Source organism: Bolinopsis microptera, chromosome 8 (genome assembly GCF_026151205.1).
Source record: "Bolinopsis microptera isolate Bmic1 chromosome 8, MBARI_Bmic_1.0, whole genome shotgun sequence".
Taxonomy (NCBI): Eukaryota; Metazoa; Ctenophora; class Tentaculata; order Lobata; family Bolinopsidae; genus Bolinopsis; species Bolinopsis microptera.
In genome coordinates this window covers 3,419,257-3,445,825 of record NC_087079.1, presented here as the reverse complement: position 1 = coordinate 3,445,825, position 26,569 = coordinate 3,419,257, and the positions used below count along the sequence as shown (strand labels likewise).

The 26,569-nt window shown below is 36.6% G+C and overlaps 1 protein-coding gene and 1 long non-coding RNA gene across 3 annotated transcripts in view; one reads left to right on the top strand and one right to left on the bottom strand.

Annotated features, from left to right (window-relative positions):
• Nucleotides 1-590: 590 nt before the first annotated feature.
• The window catches only part of LOC134819497 (uncharacterized), a 64,965-nt gene continuing 38,986 nt past the window's right edge, over nucleotides 591-26,569 (top strand). For both annotated transcript variants that reach the window (XM_063829453.1, XM_063829452.1), the window contains exons 1-13: nucleotides 591-700; nucleotides 832-972; nucleotides 1,495-1,581; nucleotides 1,749-1,949; nucleotides 2,188-2,352; nucleotides 2,599-3,472; nucleotides 3,662-3,785; nucleotides 3,930-4,232; nucleotides 4,409-4,586; nucleotides 4,699-6,295; nucleotides 6,415-6,567; nucleotides 6,719-6,871; nucleotides 7,044-7,196. In XM_063829453.1, the coding sequence (XP_063685523.1) occupies nucleotides 698-700; nucleotides 832-972; nucleotides 1,495-1,581; nucleotides 1,749-1,949; nucleotides 2,188-2,352; nucleotides 2,599-3,472; nucleotides 3,662-3,785; nucleotides 3,930-4,232; nucleotides 4,409-4,586; nucleotides 4,699-6,295; nucleotides 6,415-6,567; nucleotides 6,719-6,871; nucleotides 7,044-7,196 (4,132 nt within the window). In that variant the 5' untranslated portion in view covers nucleotides 591-697. The remainder of the gene's footprint in view (nucleotides 701-831; nucleotides 973-1,494; nucleotides 1,582-1,748; nucleotides 1,950-2,187; nucleotides 2,353-2,598; nucleotides 3,473-3,661; nucleotides 3,786-3,929; nucleotides 4,233-4,408; nucleotides 4,587-4,698; nucleotides 6,296-6,414; nucleotides 6,568-6,718; nucleotides 6,872-7,043; nucleotides 7,197-26,569) is intronic.
• On the bottom strand, nucleotides 10,366-15,761 carry LOC134819097 (uncharacterized). Its single transcript, XR_010160725.1, has 5 exons — nucleotides 15,672-15,761; nucleotides 15,447-15,534; nucleotides 15,232-15,347; nucleotides 12,308-12,389; nucleotides 10,366-10,476 (listed from the first exon to the last, which is right to left on the bottom strand). It is a non-coding gene; the product is annotated as an uncharacterized LOC134819097 (long non-coding RNA).

Below are 26,569 nucleotides of genomic sequence, written 5' to 3'. Positions count from 1 at the left end.
ATTTCTCCTCTCAGTCCTTTTTGTTGATTTGTAGTTCGTTTCTCCACTTTTTCAGTTAATTTAGCGCTCACCAGCCTGTATTGTGCAAATTGCTGAGTATATAAGGTGCGTCACACTTGAATCTAGGTTCGTGGAATTCAGCATTGTGAGAAACTTACAGTATTTCTAGGGTTTGTTTAAATTGCACTTGCACAATTCAGACTTCGAGATTGACAGTAATGCCAGTCGTCTCTAAGATTCAGTTATCTCTTAAATTCTCCCTTTATTTGACACTTCTTTCATAGTTCAGCTTAATATCGTCCTTGTCACGTGTAAGCATTAATCATATCATTATTAATGTCATAATGATATGATTAATGCTCCCGTATCTCCCACTGCACTGCGATATATTTTTCATTTTACATTGTTCTATTCAGTCTAGTTCTACACTTTAAAATATTTCGGTTGACTTCTCTTTCTTTATCCATTTTACTCCGTATAATGTGTCATGTATTTGGTTCCTATTTTTAATTTAATTTACAAATCTTGTACATTTACAGACCTGAATCCTGTTAAGGTTTGAAAGTTAAATTAATTTTATTCGCCATCACAGCTGTCTGAATAGGGTAAAGAATAGAAAAGGAACTTACTCGCTTTAAGTTAATCTACTAACACAATTCCGAAAAGTGTATTTCAATTGACCCATCTTACTATCTGAATGGTAAGTACAATTCAATTAAACAATCCCTAACAAGTGAACTAGGACTTTTACCGATAGTGAACTTGATAAATGATAGAGGGGCATTCAAGTTTCAACAAACATCTTAGTTTCGAAACTGTAAATCTTCCCAGGTAAACAGCGCACTGTTAAGATCCAGTTTTCTAGTTCTGTTCCAGATAGTTCTCCTGAATAGTGAGAACCTCCCAGACCTAGATGACATAAATAGGAAGATCAAAGAGGAAACGGATAGATACAATGGGCCAGCTCATCAGGTAGTTATTGACACTCAGCTGCTTGTTCTGGGGAGGTTAGGAGAACTGTTTGTTATAATGTTGGGTCCAACAGTTTTAGTCAGGTTGGTAATTGGTTTAAGCAGGTTTGGTTTAGTCAGGTTGTTGAACCTGCAGTTAGGTAAAGGGAAGTGAAATGTTTGCTGTACGTCTAGTTACTTACCTAAACAAGGAAATACAACTGGGGGCGTTCTGTGTTTACAGTACAGTAGGTATATTACAGTATACACTATACAGTAATACAGTATACAGCGGTACTGGTGTCTGGTTCTATGATAACAGCCAATATACTGAGATTGTACCCTGAGATAGTGGCAGCTAAGCGGTGAGCATGTGTACTGTAGCTGGATCTTTAGGAAAAGCATGTACAATGTTAGTCTAACAAAACCGTTGGAAGATAAATAGATGTTATCAAACAAATGGAACTGTTTGCAAATTCAAATAAATGATAGTTGATGATTTAGGTAATCGTTTCGGTAGAATCTGTATTTATGCTAATTTCAGACCCTCTTGAAAAATGAACCAAAGTCGTTGGCAAAATTACAAGCTGAGCGTGCTCCAGTTTCATCAGCCATAAATATCACAATGATGGTAAGTATCTGAAATGATAAGAGATTCATTTTCTTAATCACTTACACATTTCTGATTCTCTATAATTACTCGAAATGATCGGGTTATTGACATATCTTAAACTAAAGTTATAACGTGATTACAGTTAATTAAATTACTTGTTACTCGTTACCAACGACTCATATCAGGAACACAAAGAGTCAATTGAGAGAGGCAATATGAACGAAATATACGTGCCCTCGAGACTTCCTGCTATTGGGTTCGGAGATACGAGTAAGTTCGACGACATGAACAACGTGGAGGGGGGTGATGACGTGGAGAAGGGTGATGACGCTTCATCGAGGATTTGGTACGGAGACGATGCTACCGAGGGAGAATTCCCTTTCATGGTGAGCATCAAAATTATTTGCTCGATCAAAAGTGTTGATTTATACCCAATACAGCGTCCGGGTTAAATTAAGATAATCCATGATGGGTAAGAATACAAATAAGAGCTCCATCAATTGGGACGAGAAAGTTCAGATGATACCAGGTTAATCCCCTCCCTCCCCCGTATTACAGTATACCACCCGGCCAATTCCCTATTTATCTTGCTATACAGTCAATGCTCACACCCCCCTTTACCAGGCGAGAGTGAGCGTAAACAAGAAGTACTACTCTTCCGGTAGTAGAGCCAGCTATGGTATGTGTGGAGGGTCTATCATCTCTAAAAGACTCATTCTCACAGCTGCTCATTGCGTGGTAGTCGGCAGAGAAAACTGGCACGAACTCGAGAATCCCTATCGATATGAGGTCATTATAATCCTGCAATATAATTATGTGACCTTGTTTTATCTTCTCTTTCGTAAATCTTGGAAAGTTAGAATAAGATGTTCGGCTCTGTATCTTTAACCTAATAAGGAAATTAATTATCTCGATGAGAAACTTAAAACATACCCACATTTTTTCGCAATCCTCATGTCCATGAAATATAACATCAATGAAATATTTGATTAATAACATTGTTCTCATTAAATCAGCACAGTAACACTCCCGCAGATAAAAGTCGGAGACCACTCAAGCAGCACTAACAGAAACGAAAGAACGTACAGAGCTGAAGGAGTCATCGTCCATCCTGACTACGACAACGGGGACACCCTCGCTAACGACATCGCCATGGTGGTGCTCGCAGAAGACATTGACTTTGGTAACGGTGTGGGGGTAATCAAGGTGCCAGAATCAGGGGATGCGGAGTTGATGAACGAGGGGAAAACAGTGACTGTAGCAGGATGGGGGAGTATTGAGGGTGGAGCATCAGCTAATGTACTACGGAAGATGGAATCTAAGTTCTCCAACAGAGTGATGTGTAAGAGGTTCTGGTACTACCGCCGTATGGACATCACTGATGGTATGGCGTGTACTGATAGGGTACTGTTAGAGGGAGGAGATAAGTATGCCCATATATGGAGTGGAGACTCTGGCAGTGCACTCTTTAAAAAGAACACTGACGGCAGCTTCACGCAGCTAGCCCTGGTGAGCTGGTCAAGTTCTCAGGAGCAGGTGGCTGGACCCGACATCCACACTAACGTGTTCTACTACAGAGACTGGATCAGGGAGCACATGGGCATGATGGAGTCCACCTACCTACAGAGATCCAGGGCTTACTACAATGCGTACCGAGATCTGGAGTTTAAGGACATGAGGCACTTCCTGTTTAGGAGAGCTAACCTCTACACCTCATCATCCTACCTCAAGGTTCAAGCGGATGTCACCCTCAACAACATACCCAATAACCACTTTGTTCTTGTGTACGATGGAGCGGATATAGAGGAGGATAAGATGATAGCCATGTTAACGAGAGATGAGGAGCTAACAGGGATAGTGTCCTCCTCCTTTGAGGGACTGACAGTGGTTATGCAGACTAATGATAGAGGTGAGTTAACATCTAGGATGGTTGAAACCTTTCTGAGTAGAGACTGGCATGCACCTTAATTGAACATAAAGGAATATAATCAATACATAGCAATGAAAGATAAGTACATAATTAGAAGAAAATTTGTATTGATGGATCCACGACGCACTCTAGTTGCACATTATATTTCGACACTGATAATCTTCACAGGTGATTTGTTCGGAAGTGTTGATATCCGGTACAGTGCTATCCTTCCTCCTTCCGACGTGGTCTCCACTAGCTTGAGGTGCCCGTATGGGTTCTGGGCCTGTGAGGACGAGCTGTACTGCATCAGGTAAGTCTTGTTCCCTCTTTAGCTTCATTATTTAATATTTACTGAATGATGACAAATCCAACCATTTAACGATTGCTAGTCTCATTATATCCGAACCTTACTGCAGTCTAAAAGACAAACATCAAAATAAATGTGTTTTCCCAGGGAGGATGATGTGTGCGACAACGTGCAAGGGAGCACTGGAGAGTGCCGTGATGCTTCTGACGAAGACGAGGGATGTAAAGAAAAGGAGGAGGAGGATGATGACACTCCCGATGATAAAGGCTGGATCAGTGTCGTCCCTGGCAGCACATCCTTCTCGTGGGACTACACGGACTCGTCCCTTGTAGTACAGGCAGCTGGCTTCAAGGGGAGTTGGTATTCGGTGTACGTTGAGTTAAGTCACAAGACTGCTGGAGAGCCGATGTGGTTTGAAATGAGATTCGGAGCTGTCGAGGTGTATATTAGGTTAGTCTTGGTGCTTTATGTAATATATATGAGTAAAATACCAGAATATAAAGTTAATAGACCTTGAACTTAGGTGACAATAATACACACCGACTGGTTGCAGTTTTAACCATCGACTTATTGTTTAATTTTATCACCTCGAAGTATTCATCAGACTAAAGCTCTTCTTACCTCAGGGTGCACAACTGCACAGAGTATTACGTTGGTATGAATTACCCTTCTTCATATACGTCGACGCAAGACACTGAATACATGATCACTTTCAATGATGATTACATGTCTGTTGTTGGGAATGAAGAGATTCTTTGGAATTTAGAGTATAAAGGAGGGATCACAATGGACTCCTGCCTCGATGTAAATATACGTTTGCATAATGTTTTTCATCAATGACAGCTGAACCTTATATTACGTGTTTCTTAGATTTGTATTAAAAGTAAAAATCAGATCTTAACATTTTACTTCACAGGCAGTAAAAGGAATTTCGTCAACGGGAAAGTTTGCAGCTGAGGACACAGCAACTGACAAGTTTAAGATAATGCCATCACCCAAAAATGACAAACTTGACAAAGAACCCGATTCTACCTACGTTAAGGATTATTCCCAATATGATAAACTATCTTTTTCTGCTATGGTGAGGGACACAGCTATACACTACGACGTGCTACAGACATCCCTACAGATAATCACCCGCGGGGAAAGGGCCATTAAATCTGGTATAGTTCTGGACATCTACAAAAGAAATTCAAATGTAGCATACTCCTACATCGAGATCTACTTTTTCGAGTCTGCACCTTACTACTACCTGGACGGGTGTACTGAGAATGTTATCTTGTTCCCGCTCCCTGACGCAGATGTTAACGGGGATAGGGTGTGGACATTTGACTTCGACACTGCAAACAGGGTTATATTCCGTTGTAATGGTAAGGAGTTTGGTAGAGTAGTAGCAGGCAGCAGTGCTGTGAAAACTGGGTGCAGTTCCGTCCTGGGAAATGGCAAGTTGGACAGGATAAAGTTCCCTTCACAGTACGATACTGCTTCTGATGGGTTCAGGGTTCTATGTCTGGATGAGTGTGTGGATATTGATCTGTGGAGGCCTATAGAGAGCTACTACACCGAGTTCCAGTGGGATGTAACTGAGTTGTCCATGCAATTTACAACTGAAGATGGCAGAAACAGTGATCTGATGAATATAATCGGGTTTTATGAAAGTGAGGAAAAGTTTGATGAGTTTCAGCGGGTAGTGCTTTATCATGGCAAGACACAGTTTTGGGTGTGGATAAGAAATTGTACCGAATACTGGATCCCTCTCCCCTACCATTCCTCTTACGATGAATCAGAGAATTATTTTTCGGCTACTTTAACATTCCACAAGGATTATGCATCCGTGCTCAGGAATGGGGAACATTTGTTGAGCTTCCAGTATGATTCAGACATTGCCATGGATCTGTGCAGACCAACGGTTGAAAGATATTTTAAGAACGCATTCTTTTATTACAGTGGCGAAATGAACCCAAGCAGTACTGACAAGTTTAGATTAGTGCCCAGAATAGCAAATGACACAGACCTGCTAAAACCAGAGCCAGATTTTAAGGATTTTTCTAAGTTTGATGATCAGAAGTTCGAAAAGTTTTCAACAGACCCTCTTGCATTTGACTTTATTGGGGCACCACTTCAACTTAAAACTGTATTTGACATGCCAGAAAAAAGCAATTTTTCCCTCGCTCTACTGAATTTGGACGGAGAAGAGATTGGGGACATAGCCATTGGAGTTTGGGAGGTTACTGCTTTTTTCTTCATAACGCCATGTCACGAGGGTGCTATCCTTATGAGCATTCCCAAGGCGCAAGAAAACACAGAATCCACCAGAATTTGGACAATTGAGACCGGTCAGGATATGATTGTGCTACGTTGCAATGGGGTCGAATTAGGGAGAATTGTGAAAGGAAGCAGCCTGATACTGGAAACTTGTGATGAAATATTTGGGGAGAAGGTTAAAAGTGTTCAGATGAGATCAGCTATGCCGATATCTTACAGGATCCTGTGCCTTGACAACGATGATTGTGGTAAGTTTAATAGAACATAAACTTTTGATTGTCGAAGTGTTCATCTTTTCTTCTTCGTTCTTAATTAACAAAATAAATCCGATTATTGTTCAATTATTATAGATTAGCTAATTTTGCAGGTCTATGCTCGGCTGGAAGCTACTCGACAGATAGTGGATGCGAGGAATGCGAAGAGAACACTTTCAGTGATGCTGGAGCATCTTCTTGCACAAGTTGTCCTGATGGAAAGGTATCACCTGTTGGATCTATTTCAGAAAATGCTTGTTATTATGGTAAGAAAACTTTAATTTTATTGATGTTTTAAAAGCTAATTTTGCGCAAAGAAAAACGAAACGCTTTCTCAGATTTCAAATAATCTCCTGTCACATTCATACAACATCTTTCATCGTCCACGAAAGTGTGAATATTCGATTTGTTTTACAGCTCCATGCACGTCTGGAAGCTACATGACAGACAGTGGATGCCAAGAATGCAGAGAGAATACTTTCAGTGGCGCTGGAGCTTCTTCATGCACTAGTTGCTCTGGCAATAAGATTTCGCTCGCCGGATCTACTTCAGAAAATTACTGTTATTATGGTGAGTCACAACATAATTAATATCAAGATTAAAATCCACTCAAGATTTACGAACAATGTTAAAGAATCGTATTGTGAGCCCGACCTACGCTATGGTTTATAATGAAATTTAAGTCAGGTCCAAATTGATTTAACGAAAATTTTTTAATGGAAGCACAAAACAACTTTTTCAGCACCATGCACGGCTGGAAACTACATGACAGGCAGTGGATGTCAGCAATGCAAAGAGAACACTTTCAGTGGCGCTGGAGCTTCCTTTTGTACTAGTTGCCCTGGTGACAAGATTTCGTCTGCTGGATCTACTGCGGAAAATGACTGTAACTATGGTGAGTCGTAACATAATTAATAGGAAGATAAACTTTAATATATATATATATACACATTTAAGGGGGGGGGGTTCACCCTGATTTTTTTGTGAAACTTGGTTTCGAGATAGCAGTTGACCAACAAACTAGGACCAGTGACCGAACTTTTGAGGGGGTCCCGGACCCCAACCGCCAAACGGTGCCCGCGGGACAGCCACGCCCATATTTGGTCCAAATTAGGCCCAATTTAGCCAAATACCCTGAACATGCCCAAAATCCAGATTTTAGGTGCTCTACTTGTAGCTAGTGGTTCCTTGAGCTCGTATATCAATTTTCATCAAGATCGGACAAAAAATGACTGAGTTATGAGCAAAAAACCATATGACCATATTTGGGCATACGCACCAAATTTGATCGATTTTGGCCCATAAATTGGTCAAATTTCAACATTTTTGAATGAAACCAACTTTATATGGAAGGTAAGCCTATACTACACATTATCTATGATTATCAGCTCAGTATCTACCTAATTGTGGATTCTATGTTCAAATAATCGCAAAAAATGAACAAAATTGCCCATATCTCAGTTCGCGATATTTGCAAAACTGACTTCGCTCAAAACAATAGAACTCAATAGGGTTTCAAAATTTTTTCATGAAATTTTCAGAATCAACGTAGAATTGTCTCATGACCTTAAGTTTTGGGACAGAATTTTGAGTTAGGCCTTTAAAAAAATTTGGCGGCCAAATTCTAAATTTAGCAGTGTAAATTTTGGAATTTGGCCGCCAAATATTTTTAAAGGCCTAACTCAAAATTCTGTCCCAAAACTTAAGGTCATGAGACAATTCTACGTTGATTCTGAAAATTTCATGAAAAAATTTTGAAACCCTATTGAGTTCTATTGTTTTGAGCGAAGTCAGTTTTGCAAATATCGCGAACTGAGATATGGGCAATTTTGTTCATTTTTTGCGATTATTTGAACATAGAATCCACAATTAGGTAGATACTGAGCTGATAATCATAGATAATGTGTAGTATAGGCTTACCTTCCATATAAAGTTGGTTTCATTCAAAAATGTTGAAATTTGACCAATTTATGGGCCAAAATCGATCAAATTTGGTGCGTATGCCCAAATATGGTCATATGGTTTTTTGCTCATAACTCAGTCATTTTTTGTCCGATCTTGATGAAAATTGATATACGAGCTCAAGGAACCACTAGCTACAAGTAGAGCACCTAAAATCTGGATTTTGGGCATGTTCAGGGTATTTGGCTAAATTGGGCCTAATTTGGACCAAATATGGGCGTGGCTGTCCCGCGGGCACCGTTTGGCGGTTGGGGTCCGGGACCCCCTCAAAAGTTCGGTCACTGGTCCTAGTTTGTTGGTCAACTGCTATCTCGAAACCAAGTTTCACAAAAAAATCAGGGTGAACCCCCCCCCCCTTAATTCGAACAATTGAAACAAATCAAATTGGCGGGCAAACGATCCGTTTCATGATATGTATAAAAAACAATACCAATCATCAGTGCCAAATAGAATAATGAATTGTAGCGCTATGACATGTTGCTCCTTTATAAAATAATTTTTATCGATCATGAAACATTTTCAAAATTATCAAAATTTACAAAATTTCCAAAAAAACAGTTTATTGTGTCCGTCCAAATTTTAAAATTGTCTATGAAGTAAGGTAGTAAGATATCTTTGGCTTTTAAAGTTGTAAACTGCGTTGGTCTTCGTGTAGTGGTAGAGGAAAATTCTTTACTGAGTTCCGTGATGCTGGTAAAATTAGGATCCGTATTTGAGAGTTAATTGTTGATTCTGGTTATCAAACGAGAGTGCTCAACAACGACGAGTCGAAGGAGCATAGCTAATAAATAGTTGTTGTTTGGTTTCTCAAAGAGAGTGCTCGACTGCAGTTAAGCAGGAGCATTATTATTAGAATTTTCCTCTACCACTACACGAAGACCAACGCAGTTTACAACTTTAAAAGCCAAAGATATCTTACTACCTTACTTCATAGACAATTTTAAAATTTGGACGGACACAATAAACTGTTTTTTGGAAATGTTGTATATTTTGATAATTTTGAAAATGTTTCATGATCGATACAAATTATTTTATAAAGGAGCAACATGTCATAGCGCTACAATTCATAATTCTATTTGGCACCGATGATTGGTATTGTTTTTTATACATATCATGAAACGGATCGTTTGCCCGCCAATTTGATTTGTTTCAATTGTTCGAATTATAATGCTCCTGCTTAACTGCAGTCGAGCACTCTCTTTGGGAAACCAAACGACAACTATTTATTATATACACATTTATATATATAATAAACATTTTGCTGCTATATTGAGATTGTATCACATCTCCGCAAGCAACCCTCGCGCGCTGCATGCGGCCACTGGGAGACTTTGGGTAAGGAAACTGATCTAGCCCCCAAGAGGTCACCAATTAGCGACGTATAAGTAGTATATGATGCATTTTTCAATAGCCATTTTGGGAAAAAGTGGGGCACACACAATGAAAGTAAGCATATTACGTAATGTTACCGGCGGCGTCCTTGTAATTAGTGTGATATCAAGTTCCATGTGGAAGCTATATTGGATGTAACTTGATTATTACGTCATGTTCAATGTTCATTGCTCACAGTATAACCCTGCGGTTTCTTTGCGTTCGCGACTATACCCATTTGCGATGCCACTGTGTGAACGCAGGTATGACAAATCATATAACATCTTAAAGTACACACTCAGACTCGGACATCGCAACATTAATCAGCTCTGGGGTCTGTTCCTGGACAGAGTTATGAAGGTTTAGAGCTTTCGTGCCGCGCAGTGGCCCCAAAATGGCTAAAAATGTGCACCGTCATAGAATAACTTTGCGTAGGGAATGCGCGTGCACGTTAATGTGATAGTTAAAATTGTATTTGCTTCATCTACTTAACAGCTAAGTTCGCTAAGCGTAATATCTTCACATGATCACTAGAGTTCGAATCCGACCCTGACCCAAATTCACATTTTCTTATCCGAAACAAGTATTTAAACAACTTTCTAGTGATAATACAATAAAAAATGGTTAACCGTAGGATAACTAGTTAGAAGCAACCATATGGAGATAACATTTTACTAATTGTAATTCATTTTGTACTTTACAAATAAACGCATTCTTTGAAAAATAAAACATTGTCTCACATAAAAACAGATTAACATTTTGATATGATATCAGAGAATATCAGAGGTAAGGTATTCTCATCTCATCGTAGAAAATCCTTGGTACAACTTGACTGCAACTCCCTGAAAGAAATTGAATTGTCTTATAAAGTCTCATATTAAAATGATTAGTACAGGGGTTTCCAGATTTTAGCTATTTTGATTTAACCTTGATTACCTGATTTCAGTAATTTTGGGATGGGCGTCGCTTCCGGCCTTAGTGGGTTGAGAAGTCAAAACTTGGTTTTTATGATGGTTTGGGACATGTACTAACTATTTAACCACCTAAACATATGCCACCTACCCCGGAACATAAATCGCATATTGGGGTAAAGATGCTCAGTCTTGATTTGACCTGGATTTCAGCTATTTCATGATGGGCGTGGCTCCTAGGAGTGGCCTGAGTGGGTTGTGAGATCGAAACTTGGTTTTTATGATGGTTTTGGACAGGTACTAATTATTTAACCACCTTAACATATGCCACCTACCCCGGAACATAAATCGCATACGGGAGTCAAGATGCTCAGTTTTGATTTGACCTGGATTTCAGCTATTTTGGGATGGGCGTGGCTCCTAGGAGTGGACAGAGTGGGTTGTGAGATCGAAACTTGGTTTTTATGATGGTTTGGGACAGGTACTAACTATTTAACCACCTAAACATGTGCCACCTACCCCGGAACATAAATCGCATACGGGAGTCAAGATGCTCAGGCTTGATTTGACCTGGATTTCAGCTATTTTGGGATGGGCGTGGCTCCTAGGAGTGGCCTGAGTGGGTTGAGAGGTTCAAACTTGATTTTAGTGATGCTTTGGGACAGGTACTAGTTATTCAACCACTTAAACATGTACCACCTACCCGGGAACATAAATAGCATACGGGGGGTTAAGATGCTCTGTCTAGATTTGATCAAGCGAACGCGCGTGTGCAGTTGTACATGTAAATGGCGCGCTCGCGCCAGCCTTTCTGTCAAAGTGTGGCTAAAAAAATTTATTTTCAACACGAAATTGAGAAATTTGCTAGTTTCAGAAGATAAATCCATCAATTTGGGACATTGGGACATCGGAGTGTTGGCTGTATCGGAGTGCTGGGAAGTAATCAGTTAAGCCTCCATTCGGTTTTCTAAGATAGATGTAGTTACAAGCTAGGCTTATTAGTCATCTGAAGTCGCGTAAAATTAACCAGGTTCATGGAATGAACCGAAATGAACTAAAATGAATATTTTCCTAAAAGTGCTCAGAACAGTTCAAAATTGGTCGGAAAGAGTTAATATTGGTCCTATAGCACCACTCAAACCAAGTTAGTGAATCACTGCATCTCTGATCTAGGACAAGTGTAACCCTTAATGGTGGTTCCTATTTTGAACAGCTGAAAAGAAGCGCAATGGATGAACTGAAGTACTTGCCTAGTTTACTCCGTTTAAAATCAGTGTTTTGTGATTATTGATTCCACTATTACTCTAATAACGAACTTCTCCATGACCATAAACAAGTGTCACAACAAATTACTGCAGATTTACTATGAATACCAACCTGATATAGAGCCAAAAAGTGATACATTCCCCTGATACAGCATAATTTCAATACATGCTCATTTATGTGACTTTTGACTCATTATGGCACCCTTAACCATCTAAATTCTCTAAATATTAGTTAGCATGATATAATTGTGATTGATAGAGTTCATTGTTACAATCATTCCGTTGATATTCATATAACATTCATCATTCTAAAATACTTAGTCAGAATTAACCCTGTGTGTGATAATTGCATCGTAACTCCACATTTAACCGGTGATTCTTTGCACTTTTAACACTCAACTATCTCAAAAATATTGCTATTGTGTATTCAATACGGTTATTATCACTTCAGTATCCTTGTTTCCTACATGTGTATTGTGTAATAAGTAATAACTCACCCAAGAGGGAGACAGCAAGAACTGTTGGAGTATTCCAATACCGCCAGAATGTGTCGCCATACACTGTACTACCATTTATAACCTGAGAACCATGTAAGGAAAGGATTAATTTAAACTCATTAGATTCGAAATAATGGCGCTTAATAAAATCTAGTATCTTATTGGGTTATTAAACTAACTTGCCTTCAATCAAAGAAACAAGCTTGGGAAGAACTAGATGTAAATTAGGCGCAAGTTTAATATCGGAGCAGAGCTATTTAATAATACAATGAAACAATAAGTTTTATTTTACATTCTTTTAATCATAAATACCCTAAATAAAATAAGAGCTTAAACCACGAATTAGTTAACTAGAGGTAAACTTGAGGAAATGTTCGTTGGTGATTGTATATAATTATTTAAAAAACTTTATTTGGTTGTTAGTATTTTTATTATGGCAAGTGCAAGTGGTTGAATTTAGGGAAATTCAGTGAGACAAGGTCAGTTTCTATATTGTCTTAGAAAAATTTCTACTTTACAGTAGGCAATGCTGAAGTGGCAGGAATGAGGGACCAAAACACTTGGGGCTCACAAATAATGGCCCATAAATATAAATAACGGCAGAGTAGATTGTTAATAGGAAACCTTCGGTAATGAACTTAAAGACTTACTTGAGAAAATGGTGAACTAACATCACTGTTAATAAAGCACATTTCTCACACTGACCTTACTTCTACCAGCAAATTTAAAGACGGGTTGCGATGAATTAAAGACGATAAAGCTTTTAAAATTTAAGACGCTGAAGCCTTCGCAAAACAACGAACTGAGTTTAATTATAACCAGAGTTATACTCGAGGCAGAGAAGATGACGACTATTTTGCGTCTGATACTAATTATACTGGAGAAACAAATAAACTGCTCACCAACCATCAGTTTAGATACAGGAATAATCAAGGATCTGAGAATATTTTTCCGCCCGAGAGACCTGGAACGGCTCAAGGGACCGCTAAGGATAAAATTTGGCTTGGCAATATATAAACCCAAATATCTCAATTTCTGATTGGAGAAAGAGGATCAATGCAACATGGGTATGAAAATGATCAGAATCATCACATTAAGGGGGTAGAACCTGGTTTCAAAGTCCTCACGCTTAAGGTTGATGAGTTATGTGACCACGCCCTTCTACGCGTACGCTCTCGCGAGTAACAATTATCACACTTATTTCATGATATCTCAGCTTCTGATTAGAGTGAAGGGCTCATCTTGGGCATACAAATGGTCAGAATCATCACATTGAGTGGGATAGATCATGGTTTTAAAGTCTACAGACCTTAAGTTGTGGAGTTATAAGATAAAAACGTAATTTTAGGCTCTTGCGAGTAGTAGTTAATTTATTTATTACAAGATATCTCAGCTTCTAATGTTAGCTAAGCGCTCATCTTGGCCATAAAAATGGTCAGAATCATCATATTGAGTGAGGTAGAGCACGATTTTAATGTCTACAGACTTCAGGTTTTTGAGTTATAATTAGGTCAGACCCCATTTTTACCAATGTATACAAGCACAATATACATACAGGCTTTGAGGAGAACTAAATGAAGCTCAGATCAAGAAATTTGAGGAATACTTGGTGAAAGTTTTTCAAGCTTACAACAGAGTTTGTCACATTTGACATGTTAAGAGCCTATCAATAAAGAAATAATGATTATATATTTGACTTGCCACCAACATTGCACTGGCTAAGACGACACATCCCCAAAGGGCCACATCCCCAGATTACTGGTCTTTCGACTTTCGTCAAAGACCAGTCCAATATGTTGGTCACATGTTTCTGTAAGAACAAAGATATCGACAACAGATGTGGCGGGAGATGTAAATTCTCAAAGAAAGGTGTGCTTAGCTATGCTTATTGTGTCTGCCAAAACTGATCTGTTGCAACACAGTCAAAGACAGATCAGGCCCACCTAACTCAACCTAACACTCTAAGAGAAAGCAGCCATTGAAACCGTCAAGAAATAAAAAGGCTAACAAAGACTAATTTCATATATTTCCTAAGAATATTTAGGTATTGATCAATCATTGCATATGAATAATGAACTGTTACTTAACTATCCCGTAAAAGGAAAATCTGACTATTTTATCTATTATCAAGGAAAAGTTTAATGCTATTCATCAAAAAGATTAATGATTATCATCCTATATTGAGTTGTGATCTCATGTATCTATTTTACAAATTTATGTCAATTTACTACATAACAATAGATTAGTGATTAGCAGAACAGGCTTATTATTTGCAGATGACAGTGCACTATATTTTGATAATATCACTTGAGGCTCGTCTGACAATGTAGTAGAAGTAGTATAAAGATGTCATATATGAATGGCTTAGAATTAACAAGCTGAGACGAAATGTTTCAAAATCCTCATTCATGGTATTCGACAAATGTACTAATCTTGATAAACTGTCAATCCCTCTTGATTTGGAAGATGGCAGTCTTCACATAGAAGAAACCAAATCCCAGAAATACCTAGGTCTGGTGATAGACAACCTATCAAACTTTCAGGACCATATTGATTATGTAAGATCATGTTACTAGGATCGGAGAATAGGAGCATTATATAGGTTTTAAAAAACTACTTCCACAGAAATATAGAAAAATATTTTTAAACGCTCTTATGCTTCCTCAATTTGATTACATGGATATTATAGCTGATATTACATTTTGAATGCTTTCGACTAGTTTCTAGTACAATTGCAATTACAAAAAATTATTTTAATGCAGTCACTCAGATAAGTTTATACCAGGACATATCAACAAAGACACATACTCTGCCCACAATAAGGGGCCATAATTGTTTCAATTATGAAACTGTATAGAATTATTATTATTAATAGTACAATCGCCCACAATTTAATACTCTGTACTCAGATTAAACTAACTCACCTAGCCAAAGGGATCGGAGAGGGCGAACAGAACTGTTGTATTATTATCTATATCCCATGACGTCAGAATGTAGTTCATCTTGAGAAGAAAATATTTCCACTACTCTTCATCACATTCTGAAAAATATTATTCATTGATATATAGTATAATTACACAGCAGACTTCTGTTTTGATTTGAACGGGTCATGTTTCATGAGCAAATTAGGAGCCCTTACCACTGCCGTAGATCATAAGTCCATATTTTAGCAACCATATTTTGAGAATGATGCATCCTGGACGGCATTCTTTTTCAGATCAATTCACCTGGACAAAAATAATAATCGAGTAGTTACCCTGTCTTCACTGCAAAAATTATTCGATGAATGAAAGATTGTTATTATCACGTATCAAAGGAGATAGCTACAACAAATATCATCAAGTGTCTAGACGAAAGGTCTTACCTCTATTTTCTGGTTGCGAGTTGGTTGAACATTTTTTAAAGTCAGCGAGTGCCAGCGGTATCCAATTGCAATTGAACAATGTTAATGAAAGATACCAGCTTAAGTGCATTGCATGACTCGACATACTGGTAGTGGTTACCTTAAACTCAGTTTCGATACTCAAAACGAAAATATTTACTCCGCAAACATTTACAAAGTTTGCAATTTGGATAAAGCTTGGATGCACGGCTTGACTACTTGACTAGAATTACATTTAAAAATAAAATTTCAAATGTCTTATTTCAATTTTTTGGAATTTTTCCAATCAATGTTAGTGACCAAAACTTTATTTAGTCTACCATATATACTAGTGTAGCGTAAGAATTATATTAATATATTAATCATGCCAATACCATAATTATCAATACTGAACGCGTAATATTTGTCAAAAGCAAATAGAACAAACTACCGTGAATCATTAATTACAAACAGTCGGCTCCATTAAATAAAACAATATAATCGTTTATGAAATGACCACTTGTATATTTAAATAACAATTATTGCCAAATTTGCAAAACTGAAGTTTAAATTAATATTGAAATATAATTTGAAATTAGTCGTTGTTGCATTGCGCGCGGCGCGAGTGACTGTTCGTTCAACACACTCGCTGCTAATAATGTATGCGTCTAATGCATCATTAATGGAAGGCGCGCCAGTGTAATTTTTGCGCGCGAATTTACGATTTAAACGCGAAGAAACTGCAGGGAAGTACTTTTGTGATCTTATCGTGTCTCGATCTTACCAGATTAGAGTGGGCCACAGTTAAGTTATAATGTGCCATTATTAATGACGGGTATTATTATTAATGACGGGTATTATTATTATTAATGACGGGTATTATTATTATTAATAATGGGTATTATTAATAATGACGGGTATTGATATCAATGACGGGTATTATTATTACGACGGGTATCATTATTAATGACGGGTATTATTATTATTAATAATGGGTATTATTAATAATGACGGGTATTATTATCAATGACGGGTATTAATATTAAGACGGGTATCATTATTAATAACGGGTATTATTATTAATGACGGGTATTATTATTATTAATGACGGGTATTATTATTAATGACGGGTATTATTATTAATGACGGGTATTATTATTATTAATGACGGGTATTATTATTATTAATAATGGGTATTATTAATAATGACAGGTATTATTATCAATGACGGGTATTATTATTAAGACGGGTATCATTATTAATGACGGGTATTATTATTAATGACAGGTATTATTATTATTAATGACGGGTATTATTATTAATGACGGGTATTATTATTATTAATGACGGGTATTATTATTATTAATAATGGGTATTATTAATAATGACAGGTATTATTATCAATGACAGGTATTATTATTAAGACGGGTATCATTATTAATGACGGGTATTATTATTATTAATGACGGGTATTATTATTATTAATGACGGGTATTATTATTAATGACGGTATTATTAATAATGATGGTTATTATTATCAATGACGGGTATTATTATTAAGACTGGTATTATTATTAATGACGGATATTATTATCAATGACGGGTATTATTATTAAGACGGGTATCATTATTAATGACGGGTATTATTATTAATGACGGGTATTATTATTATTAATGACGGGTATTATTATTAATGACGGTATTATTATTAATGACGGATATTATTATTAATGACGGATATTATTATTAATGACGGGTATTATTATTAATGACGGGTATTATTATTAATGACGGGTATTATTATTATTAATGACGGGTATTATTATTATTAATGACGGGTATTATTATTATTAATGACAGGTATTATTATTAATGACGGTAAAATGATATTACCCGTCATTAATAATAATAATACCCGTCATTAACAAGAATATCCGTCATTTATAAAAATACCCGTCATTATTAACAATACCGTCATTAATAATAATACCCGTCATTAATAATAATAATACCCGTCATTAATAATAATAATACCCGTCATTAATAATAATAATACCCGTCATTAATAATAATACCCGTCATTAATAATAATACCCGTCTTAATAATAATACCCGTCATTGATAATAATAACCATCATTATTAATAATACCGTCATTAATAATAATACCCGTCATTAATAATAATAATACCCGTCATTAATAATAATACCCGTCATTAATAATGATACCCGTCTTAATAATAATACCCGTCATTGATAATAATACCTGTCATTATTAATAATACCCATTATTAATAATAATAATACCCGTCATTAATAATAATAATACCCGTCATTAATAATAATACCCGTCATTAATAATGATACCCGTCTTAATAATAATACCCGTCATTGATAATAATACCTGTCATTATTAATAATACCCATTATTAATAATAATAATACCCGTCATTAATAATAATAATACCCGTCATTAATAATAATACCCGTCATTAATAATAATAATACCCGTCATTAATAATAATACCCGTCATTAATAATGATACCCGTCTTAATAATAATACCCGTCATTGATAATAATACCTGTCATTATTAATAATACCCATTATTAATAATAATAATACCCGTTATTAATAATAATAATACCCGTCATTAATAACAATACCCGTCATTAATAATAATAATACCCGTCATTAATAATAATACCCGTCATTAATAATGATACCCGTCTTAATAATAATAATACCCGTCATCAATAATAATACCCGTCATTATTAATAATACCCATTATTAATAATAATAATACCCGTCATTAATAATGATACCCGTCTTAATAATAATACCCGTCATTGATATCAATACCCGTCATTATTAATAATACCCATTATTAATAATAATAATACCCGTCATTAATAATGATACCCGTCTTAATAATAATACCCGTCATTGATATCAATACCCGTCATTATTAATAATACCCATTATTAATAATAATAATACCCGTCATTAATAATAATAATACCCGTCATTAATAATAATACCCGTCATTAATAATGGCACATTATAACTTAACTGTGGCCCACTCTAATCTGGTAAGATCGAGACACGATAAGATCACAAAAGTACTTATACTGTGAGCAATGAACATTGAACATGACGTAATAATCAAGTTACATCCAATATAGCTTCCACATGGAACTTGATATCATACTAATTACAAGGACGCCGCCGGTAACATTACGTAATATGCTTACTTTCATTGTGTGTGCCCCACTTTTTCCCAAAATGGCTATTGAAAAATGCATCATATACTACTGGTATATACATCACGTTCAAAATGTTGTAGGGTATGATAAAGTCATAACTAGTCTGAGTTTATATAAGACAAAATATAATTAAGTCTAGATTACTAGTTTAAGTTACGTTATATATTTACTTGTGTATTTGTTAATGGATGTAGTATAATCATGCCATGCACTTTATTTGCAGACCATTTAACGCCTTTTATTTGTCACCGAATTTATGGTCAAAAGCTGAAATGTCTTAAATTAAGTGATCAAACACAAAATTATGGAACAATAGAAATTTAGCATAAAAAAGTAATACAATCTAGTAAAACGGAACCCTGATTTACCTCGCCCCGATTCACTGCAAACCCTGTTATACCGTAACCATTTCATTTCCCCAAATGGGGCTCAGCATATATAATGTGAATGAAAAACTTTGATACATCAGAATAGAACCTAGGTAAGACTGGCCTCCAGCTCGCCATTTTCTTGTCATACGTTGTAGACCTGCCGCAAACGAGTGCGCGGCTGTATCTTTGCCACTTAGTAAAACGACAATGGGGGTCACGCGACGACGTGATACAACCATTTTCGAGATTCATGTCAATTATGTTCAATCCATGGATCACATCACTAATTATACGAGTAGTATATGATGCATTTTTCAATAGCCATTTTGGGAAAAAGTGAGGTACACATAATGAAAGTAAGCATATTACGTAATGTTACCGGCGGCGTCCTTGTAACTAGTGTGATATCATGTTCCATGTGGAAGCTATACTGGATGTAACTTGATAATTACGTCATGTTCATTACTCACGGTACTTTTGTGATATTATCGTACATATTAAGTGTAACGATCTTACCAAATTATAGAGTGGGTCAAAATGGAGTAATAATGTGCCACCTGCAGCACGCTGTCCTTATCCTATAAATCACTTGAGTGACTCATTTAATCGTTTCTAGTGATTAATTTACACCTAATAATCGGGAGAGTGTAAACAGCATCGTGTTGTTTGACGGATGAAAGAATTTTAGTTCATCTGAAGTCCTGTCCTTGAGAATAAATCCAAACGCCACATTAACTTTGAACTTCTCGTTGTATTTTGCAACAACTTCTTCAGCTTTTCTCAAGACCGCACTATTATCAGTGGTAATTATAGGAAAATGGTAAACATCTTTCAATCGACCCTGTCTCACACTCGTTTTAATTGTGTTCCAACTCCTTTTGTAAATATCCTGATATTCTCCAGGAATTTGTGTAAGTGTGGAGCGGTCCATAACTAATAATATTGACAGCAGAATATTAATTTTGAAAACCAGTTTCCCCAGATGCTTTTATAGTCTTTGTTCTGGAGGTCAATTATTTTCATTAATTTCAGTCAAGCTTTGATCCTCAGATTGTGAAGTGGAATTATTATCTAGCTTTCTTTCTGATTCTGACTGATCAATTTCACTAATATTAGAATCCGATGAGTACTGTTCTTCTTCCTCGTCTGATGCCGTTTCAGATTCTGACTGAATTATTATTAATAATGACGGGTATTATTATTAATGACGGGTATTATTATTATTAATGACGGGTATTATTATTAATGACGGGTAATATTATTATTAGTGACGGTATCATTATTATTGATAATGACGGGTATTATCATCAATGACGGGTATTATAATTATTAATGACGGGTATTATTATTATTAATGTCGGGTATTATTATTAATGACGGGTATTATTATTATTAATGACGGGTATTATTATTATTAATGACGGGTATTATTATTAATGACAGGTATTATTATCAATGACGGGTATTATTATTATTAATGACGGGTATTATTATTAATGACGGGTATTATTATTACTAATGACGGGTATTATTATTAATGACGGGTATTATTATTAATGACGGGTATTATTATTATTAGTGACGGTATAATTATTATTAATAATGACGGGTATTATTATTATTAATGACGGGTATTATTATTAATGACGGGTATTATTATTAATGACGGGTATTATTATTATTAATGACGGGTATTATTGTTAAGTTAGTACCCGTTATTATAAATAATAATGATACCGTCACTACTAATAATAATACCCGTCATTAATAATAATACCCGTCATTAATAATAATACCCGTCATTAATAATAATAATACCCGTCATTAATAATAATACCCGTCATTAATAATAATGATACCCGTCATTGATAATAATACCTGTCATTAATAATAATACCCGTCATTAATAATAATAATACCCGTCATTAATAATAATAATACCCGTCATTAATAATAATACCCATCATTAATAATAATAATACCCGTCATTAATAATTATAATAATACCCGTCATTAATAATAATACCCGTCATTAATAATAATAATACCCGTCATTGATGAAAATACCCGTCATTATCAATAATAATGATACCGTCACTAATAATAATATTACCCGTCATTAATAATAATACCCGTCATTAATAATAATAATACCCGTCATTAATAATAATACCCGTCATTATTAATAATAATTCAGTCAGAATCTGAAACGGCATCAGACGAGGAAGAAGAACAGTACTCATCGGATTCTAATATTAGTGAAATTGATCAGTCAGAATCAGAAAGAAAGCTAGATAATAATTCCACTTCAAAAGGCTAAAATTTTGACTCTATCCAGCGCAAATACACCCATTTTTCAGTGCTTTAATCTATTTTTAGTAACACTATTATAGAATTCTTAGCTGCAGACGTATTTGAAACAGGTGTGCAGTTTGCACTGGGTTCATGTCGTAACTTGAGTAGACATCTATAATAGTGTTACTAAAAATAGATTAAAGCACTGAAAAATGGGTGTATTTGCGCTGGATAGAGTCAAAATTTTAGCCTTTTGAAGAAGTTGTTGCAAAATACAACGAGAAGTTCAAAGTTAATGTGGCGTTTGGATTTATTCTCAAGGACAGGACTTCAGATGAACTAAAATTCTTTCATCCGTCAAACAACACGATGCTGTTTACACTCTCCCGATTATTAGGTGTAAATTAATCACTAGAAACGATTAAATGAGTCACTGAAGTGATTTATAGGATAAGGACAGCGTGCTGCAGGTGGCACATTATTACTCCATTTTGACCCACTCTATAATTTGGTAAGATCGTTACACTTAATATGTACGATAATATCACAAAAGTACCGTGAGTAATGAACATGACGTAATAATCAAGTTACATCCAGTATAGCTTCCACATGGAACATGATATCACACTAGTTACAAGGACGCCGCCGGTAACATTACGTAATATGCTTACTTTCATTATGTGTACCTCACTTTTTCCCAAAATGGCTATTGAAAAATGCATCATATACTACTTATACCTTCCAACATTAGAAAAAATAAGATTATTTTCGGGAATTCTAAAAAATTGCAAAGCAGCTTTGATTGGCTAGGTAAAATTTAAAAAGCAATAACCATTTTTTTGTTAAGGATTCAGTTTCGGAATAATTATAAAACATTATTATAGTTATTATGCTATGTGAAGATGGTAGAATCTTAAGTATCTACCACGTACACACGGTTTTATATGCTAAAGTCCCTAAACCCAGAAGTTGACGAGTAAGGAAGCCAAGAAACAGCTCAAAACATGAGTTGTTCCACTGCTCATGCTTTTTATTTCTGCAACCGTTTTATCATTACAGTCATCGGTGTTGCAGGTCTTCATGTTCACGTCACATGATAATTTGCTATATGCATCATCTATTTTCATTATATCCTTTACGTTCTCACACTTGACTTCGGCATACTTTCCACAACCTTTCATCCAGTCTATTGTTATATTCCTATCGACCTTTGGAGCGCCTTCCTCCGGAGGGGAAGGATCTTTAGAGCCGATAGTACCGTATCCGTATACGCAGAAATCTTCGTCATATTCGCATGTTTTCGTGACACACTTCTCTTCTTCTGAGGAAAACGGGTTAACAAACTGGTTACCATCTATTTCCACGATCATACTGGAGCATGATGTACAGTTTAACCCATAGCTCAGTGCCACTAAACTGGCTAGTAGTAACAGCGATCTGACGATTTCCCTGTAAAAGTTGGTTTATATAAAAATGGTATTAAAGGACCAGTTAACTGAAAAATTTGTAGTCTCCAATTTGGCTAAGATTTAAATCAGCTGTGACAAACTGGTAAAGAATCGTATCGCCGAAAGAACCAACTCTCTAGCGTACGTGTAACGCGTGTTATTGCAATAATAAGCTGTAGCCTCGTGACGTCATAAAGTCCCTCAGTGCGCGCTTGCATAGCGTAATTTACATTACAAATGTTTATCATCGTCAATAAAACACGTGTAACTCACTCAAATTTTAGAATTATGACTATTACCCTAGTTCTCCAAAATCCTTATAGTTTTGGCTATCATCCTAAGTAAAGGAATAGCTGATTGGATGTACAGTGCTCACGTCATGATTTTAAACAGTGATATAGGTTCTTGAACAGTGGCGGGTGAATGTACGGTTAGAAAGTTTCTGCTATTACAACTTATGTCATATGTGATAATTTTGGATTGTTTTCATTGCTTAATTACACAAGCAGGGAGACTGTACCGATTATTTTCACCCAGTCCATGAAACTCTAACGAATTTAGAAAGGATACAGATAAGTAGGAGTTTGTTCAATTCCGAGAGCAATTATATTTATAGCATAGCGAAATTTCTAACTTTAATCTGCAAGTGTCTGCCAGTACATGAGACAAGAAGTCTGGCTACTTTACGGCCGTTCCTCTGGGACCATTAGTAGAAGTAGCTTCTATCAGAACAGTGCCGTGGGAACAGAATTCCCGCCAAAATACCCGGTCTACCAAATAGTAAAATTACTGATTGGAGGTGTGTACGGTGTGAGGTGTGTTTTGAATTAGACTTCCGGCTTACCTAGTTGTTATCCTAATTGCATTATCATCGGTGCATAACAGAGGCGGCTATTGAGGGCGTCCAGGCGTCCGTGGACGCCTTAAAATTATTATCTAGTGCTTAAATTACTAGCTGGTGCTTAAAATAGAAATAGTAATTAGTAATAGTGTTAGGAAATAACAAATCGCAATATAAAGGTCTTCATTTACTATCATACGTTTTAATGTTTTCGCACGCATGATCTTCGTGAAATTTTGTGTTGTAGGGAGTCCAATCCTACCTCTGGACTACTCAGCCGCGCAGTTTTAACACATAGTTAATTGTAAACGTTACAAAGCACATCGTGCGCATCCCACTACAGGTAATCTATTATGATTTGCCTCGATTTGGGGGTCCAGGACCCTTTGCAATTTGACTGCCTTATGATACTGCGCGGCTGAGATCGTACACGTGTGGTGTCCTGTTTCACTCATGTTATAAGTTTTTGTTTTTGTTTACTGTCGCCTGTAAAGTGTTACACATTACATTTACAAGGCCCTGTGTGTAATGTGATCGGTAGTTTGGAGGGATCAGCTTGAGCCGGCTCCCAAGCCCCCCTCCCCCCAGTCCATCGATTGGACCCCCAACAAAACTGCCAGCCAGCTCCCACGAGCCGCCTCTGGTGCATAACATAAATAAACTACTGGTAAGTTTAAATACCAAGTGCAAACGTGTTCAGTCGATCGACCCACTGAACAACTATAGAATTTCCACCCTACAAAAAATCTAAGACAGCTAGCGCGCTCTAGCTGTCTTAGGAGGCAATTTCTAAGACAGCTAGAAATGAGGGTTGATGCGCGCTAGCTGTCGTAGGTAGCTGTCTTAAAAAACTGAGCTAGCTACGACAGCTAGCAATGACAGTTTAACCCCCATTATAATGAGGGTTTATAGATTTTGCGTCGCGCAAATAATGCCACGTAAATTGTTGTCATTATCACGTTTATTTATAAAATACAGGTTCGGTTTCCGCGCGCAGAGAATTAATCCGAAATTTTGGCCTAGTTTTCGAAAAAAATTTGTCAATTTTTAAGGCCCGATATCCTTTATTTTGTTTATAAACTGAGTTGAATTTGCTTTGGTATGATAGGTGGCATATGAACTAACCTTTCCAGCCAGTTTTGAATGATTCTAGGTCTCTTTGCCTAACTGGACTAGCGCCTAAATCCATGAATTAGGCCATAAGACCAGTTAGTTCAGGCGACCGTTTGGGGTCTAATACTACTTTAAATTGAAGTTTAACAGACCAACAGTCCACCTTTAGTCGCTTGGCCTAACTGGACTGACGGGCTACAGTGTGATGAGACCCGTACGTGCACTGTTTTACTCACCATGAGCTGACAAAGCATGCTATATGAGCCCGATGACGTGCTTCGACGAGTAAGTGGCCATGCTGACGTGATCCATGCCTATATCTCTCATCAATAAAGAGCTCGTTAGCTCACACATACACAAGGGAATCAGCTGTTTTCAGGGGGATCACCAATATTTCTGGACGCTGCGCTGGATCCAAAAGGACCCTTTCCTCAACGGCTATATACTTATATAATATGTACTTGACTAATTAATTTGGTCCATGTCATCGAGCTAGGATATAGCATGCCCTGTCAGCTCATGTTAAGAGCAATACAGTGCACTTACGGGTCACATCACTCATGCAGTTAGGCCAGGTGACCTCAAGTAGACTATCGGCCTAAAATCTGCCCTAAGTTAGGAATAGGCCATCCGTCCGTTTGTTCAGTATACTATTACTTGTTAGGCCATTAGTCAAGTTAGGCCAAGCGTCCAGTTAAGCCAACAGACCCGGTACCCTCTCTACCATGCCAGATCGATTACAAGTCAGCCCTGGCATACCTATTGCCTCAAATTTCTGTCCCAAATTTGTCTCAATGTGCCAAAATCCGGGATTCATGAGTGCGGCAAAAATTGCGACAGAAAGTGGCCGCCAGTCACCGTTGAAATAGTAACACGGTTTCAAATACCTGACTGCATGAATTATACTTCTTTTTGTAAATCAGATACAAGCCACTTTCCATCTATTCATTACTTCCGATACAGTTACCCAAATGATGGAATACAAATTAAAATAACAATCAAATTATATGAAATAATATGAGGGCATTTAAGTTTCAACCAATCCGACAACCAACTATGCTGTCATAATCAGTTTCTGTATTATATGCCATGATTTGAGGATATAGTGTAAAAACCAATCCGAGGCCGATGATAATAATACGACATTCTTGCTCGTTGCGAAGCTAATTTTCAGTCTTTTGATATTTTGTAATGCTTTAACGAAAACGCTTTTATATTTCAATTTTCAAAGTGAATGTTATTTATAAAGAAGTACACAGAAGTTCCGAATCTCAAAATGTCAAACTTTAAATATTATACGTTCTGCAGATATCGCCAGTCTTGTAATTGGCTCTTAAAAATTGACTGATATTCAAAATATCCAATATAATGTAACTCATTTTTTGTTTTTAAATAATAGTCCTTTTATCCTAATAACACAATTTCAGCTGTCGTCGGCGACCATTTGTTCAGAAGATAATCACGTTTCTTGGCTGCCACTCTTTGTAACTTCGTAACCTGGATAAAAAGGTGGATTAATTGTGGTTTATCTGATTCTGTTCTATCCGCGATTGTTTTATATCAAGACA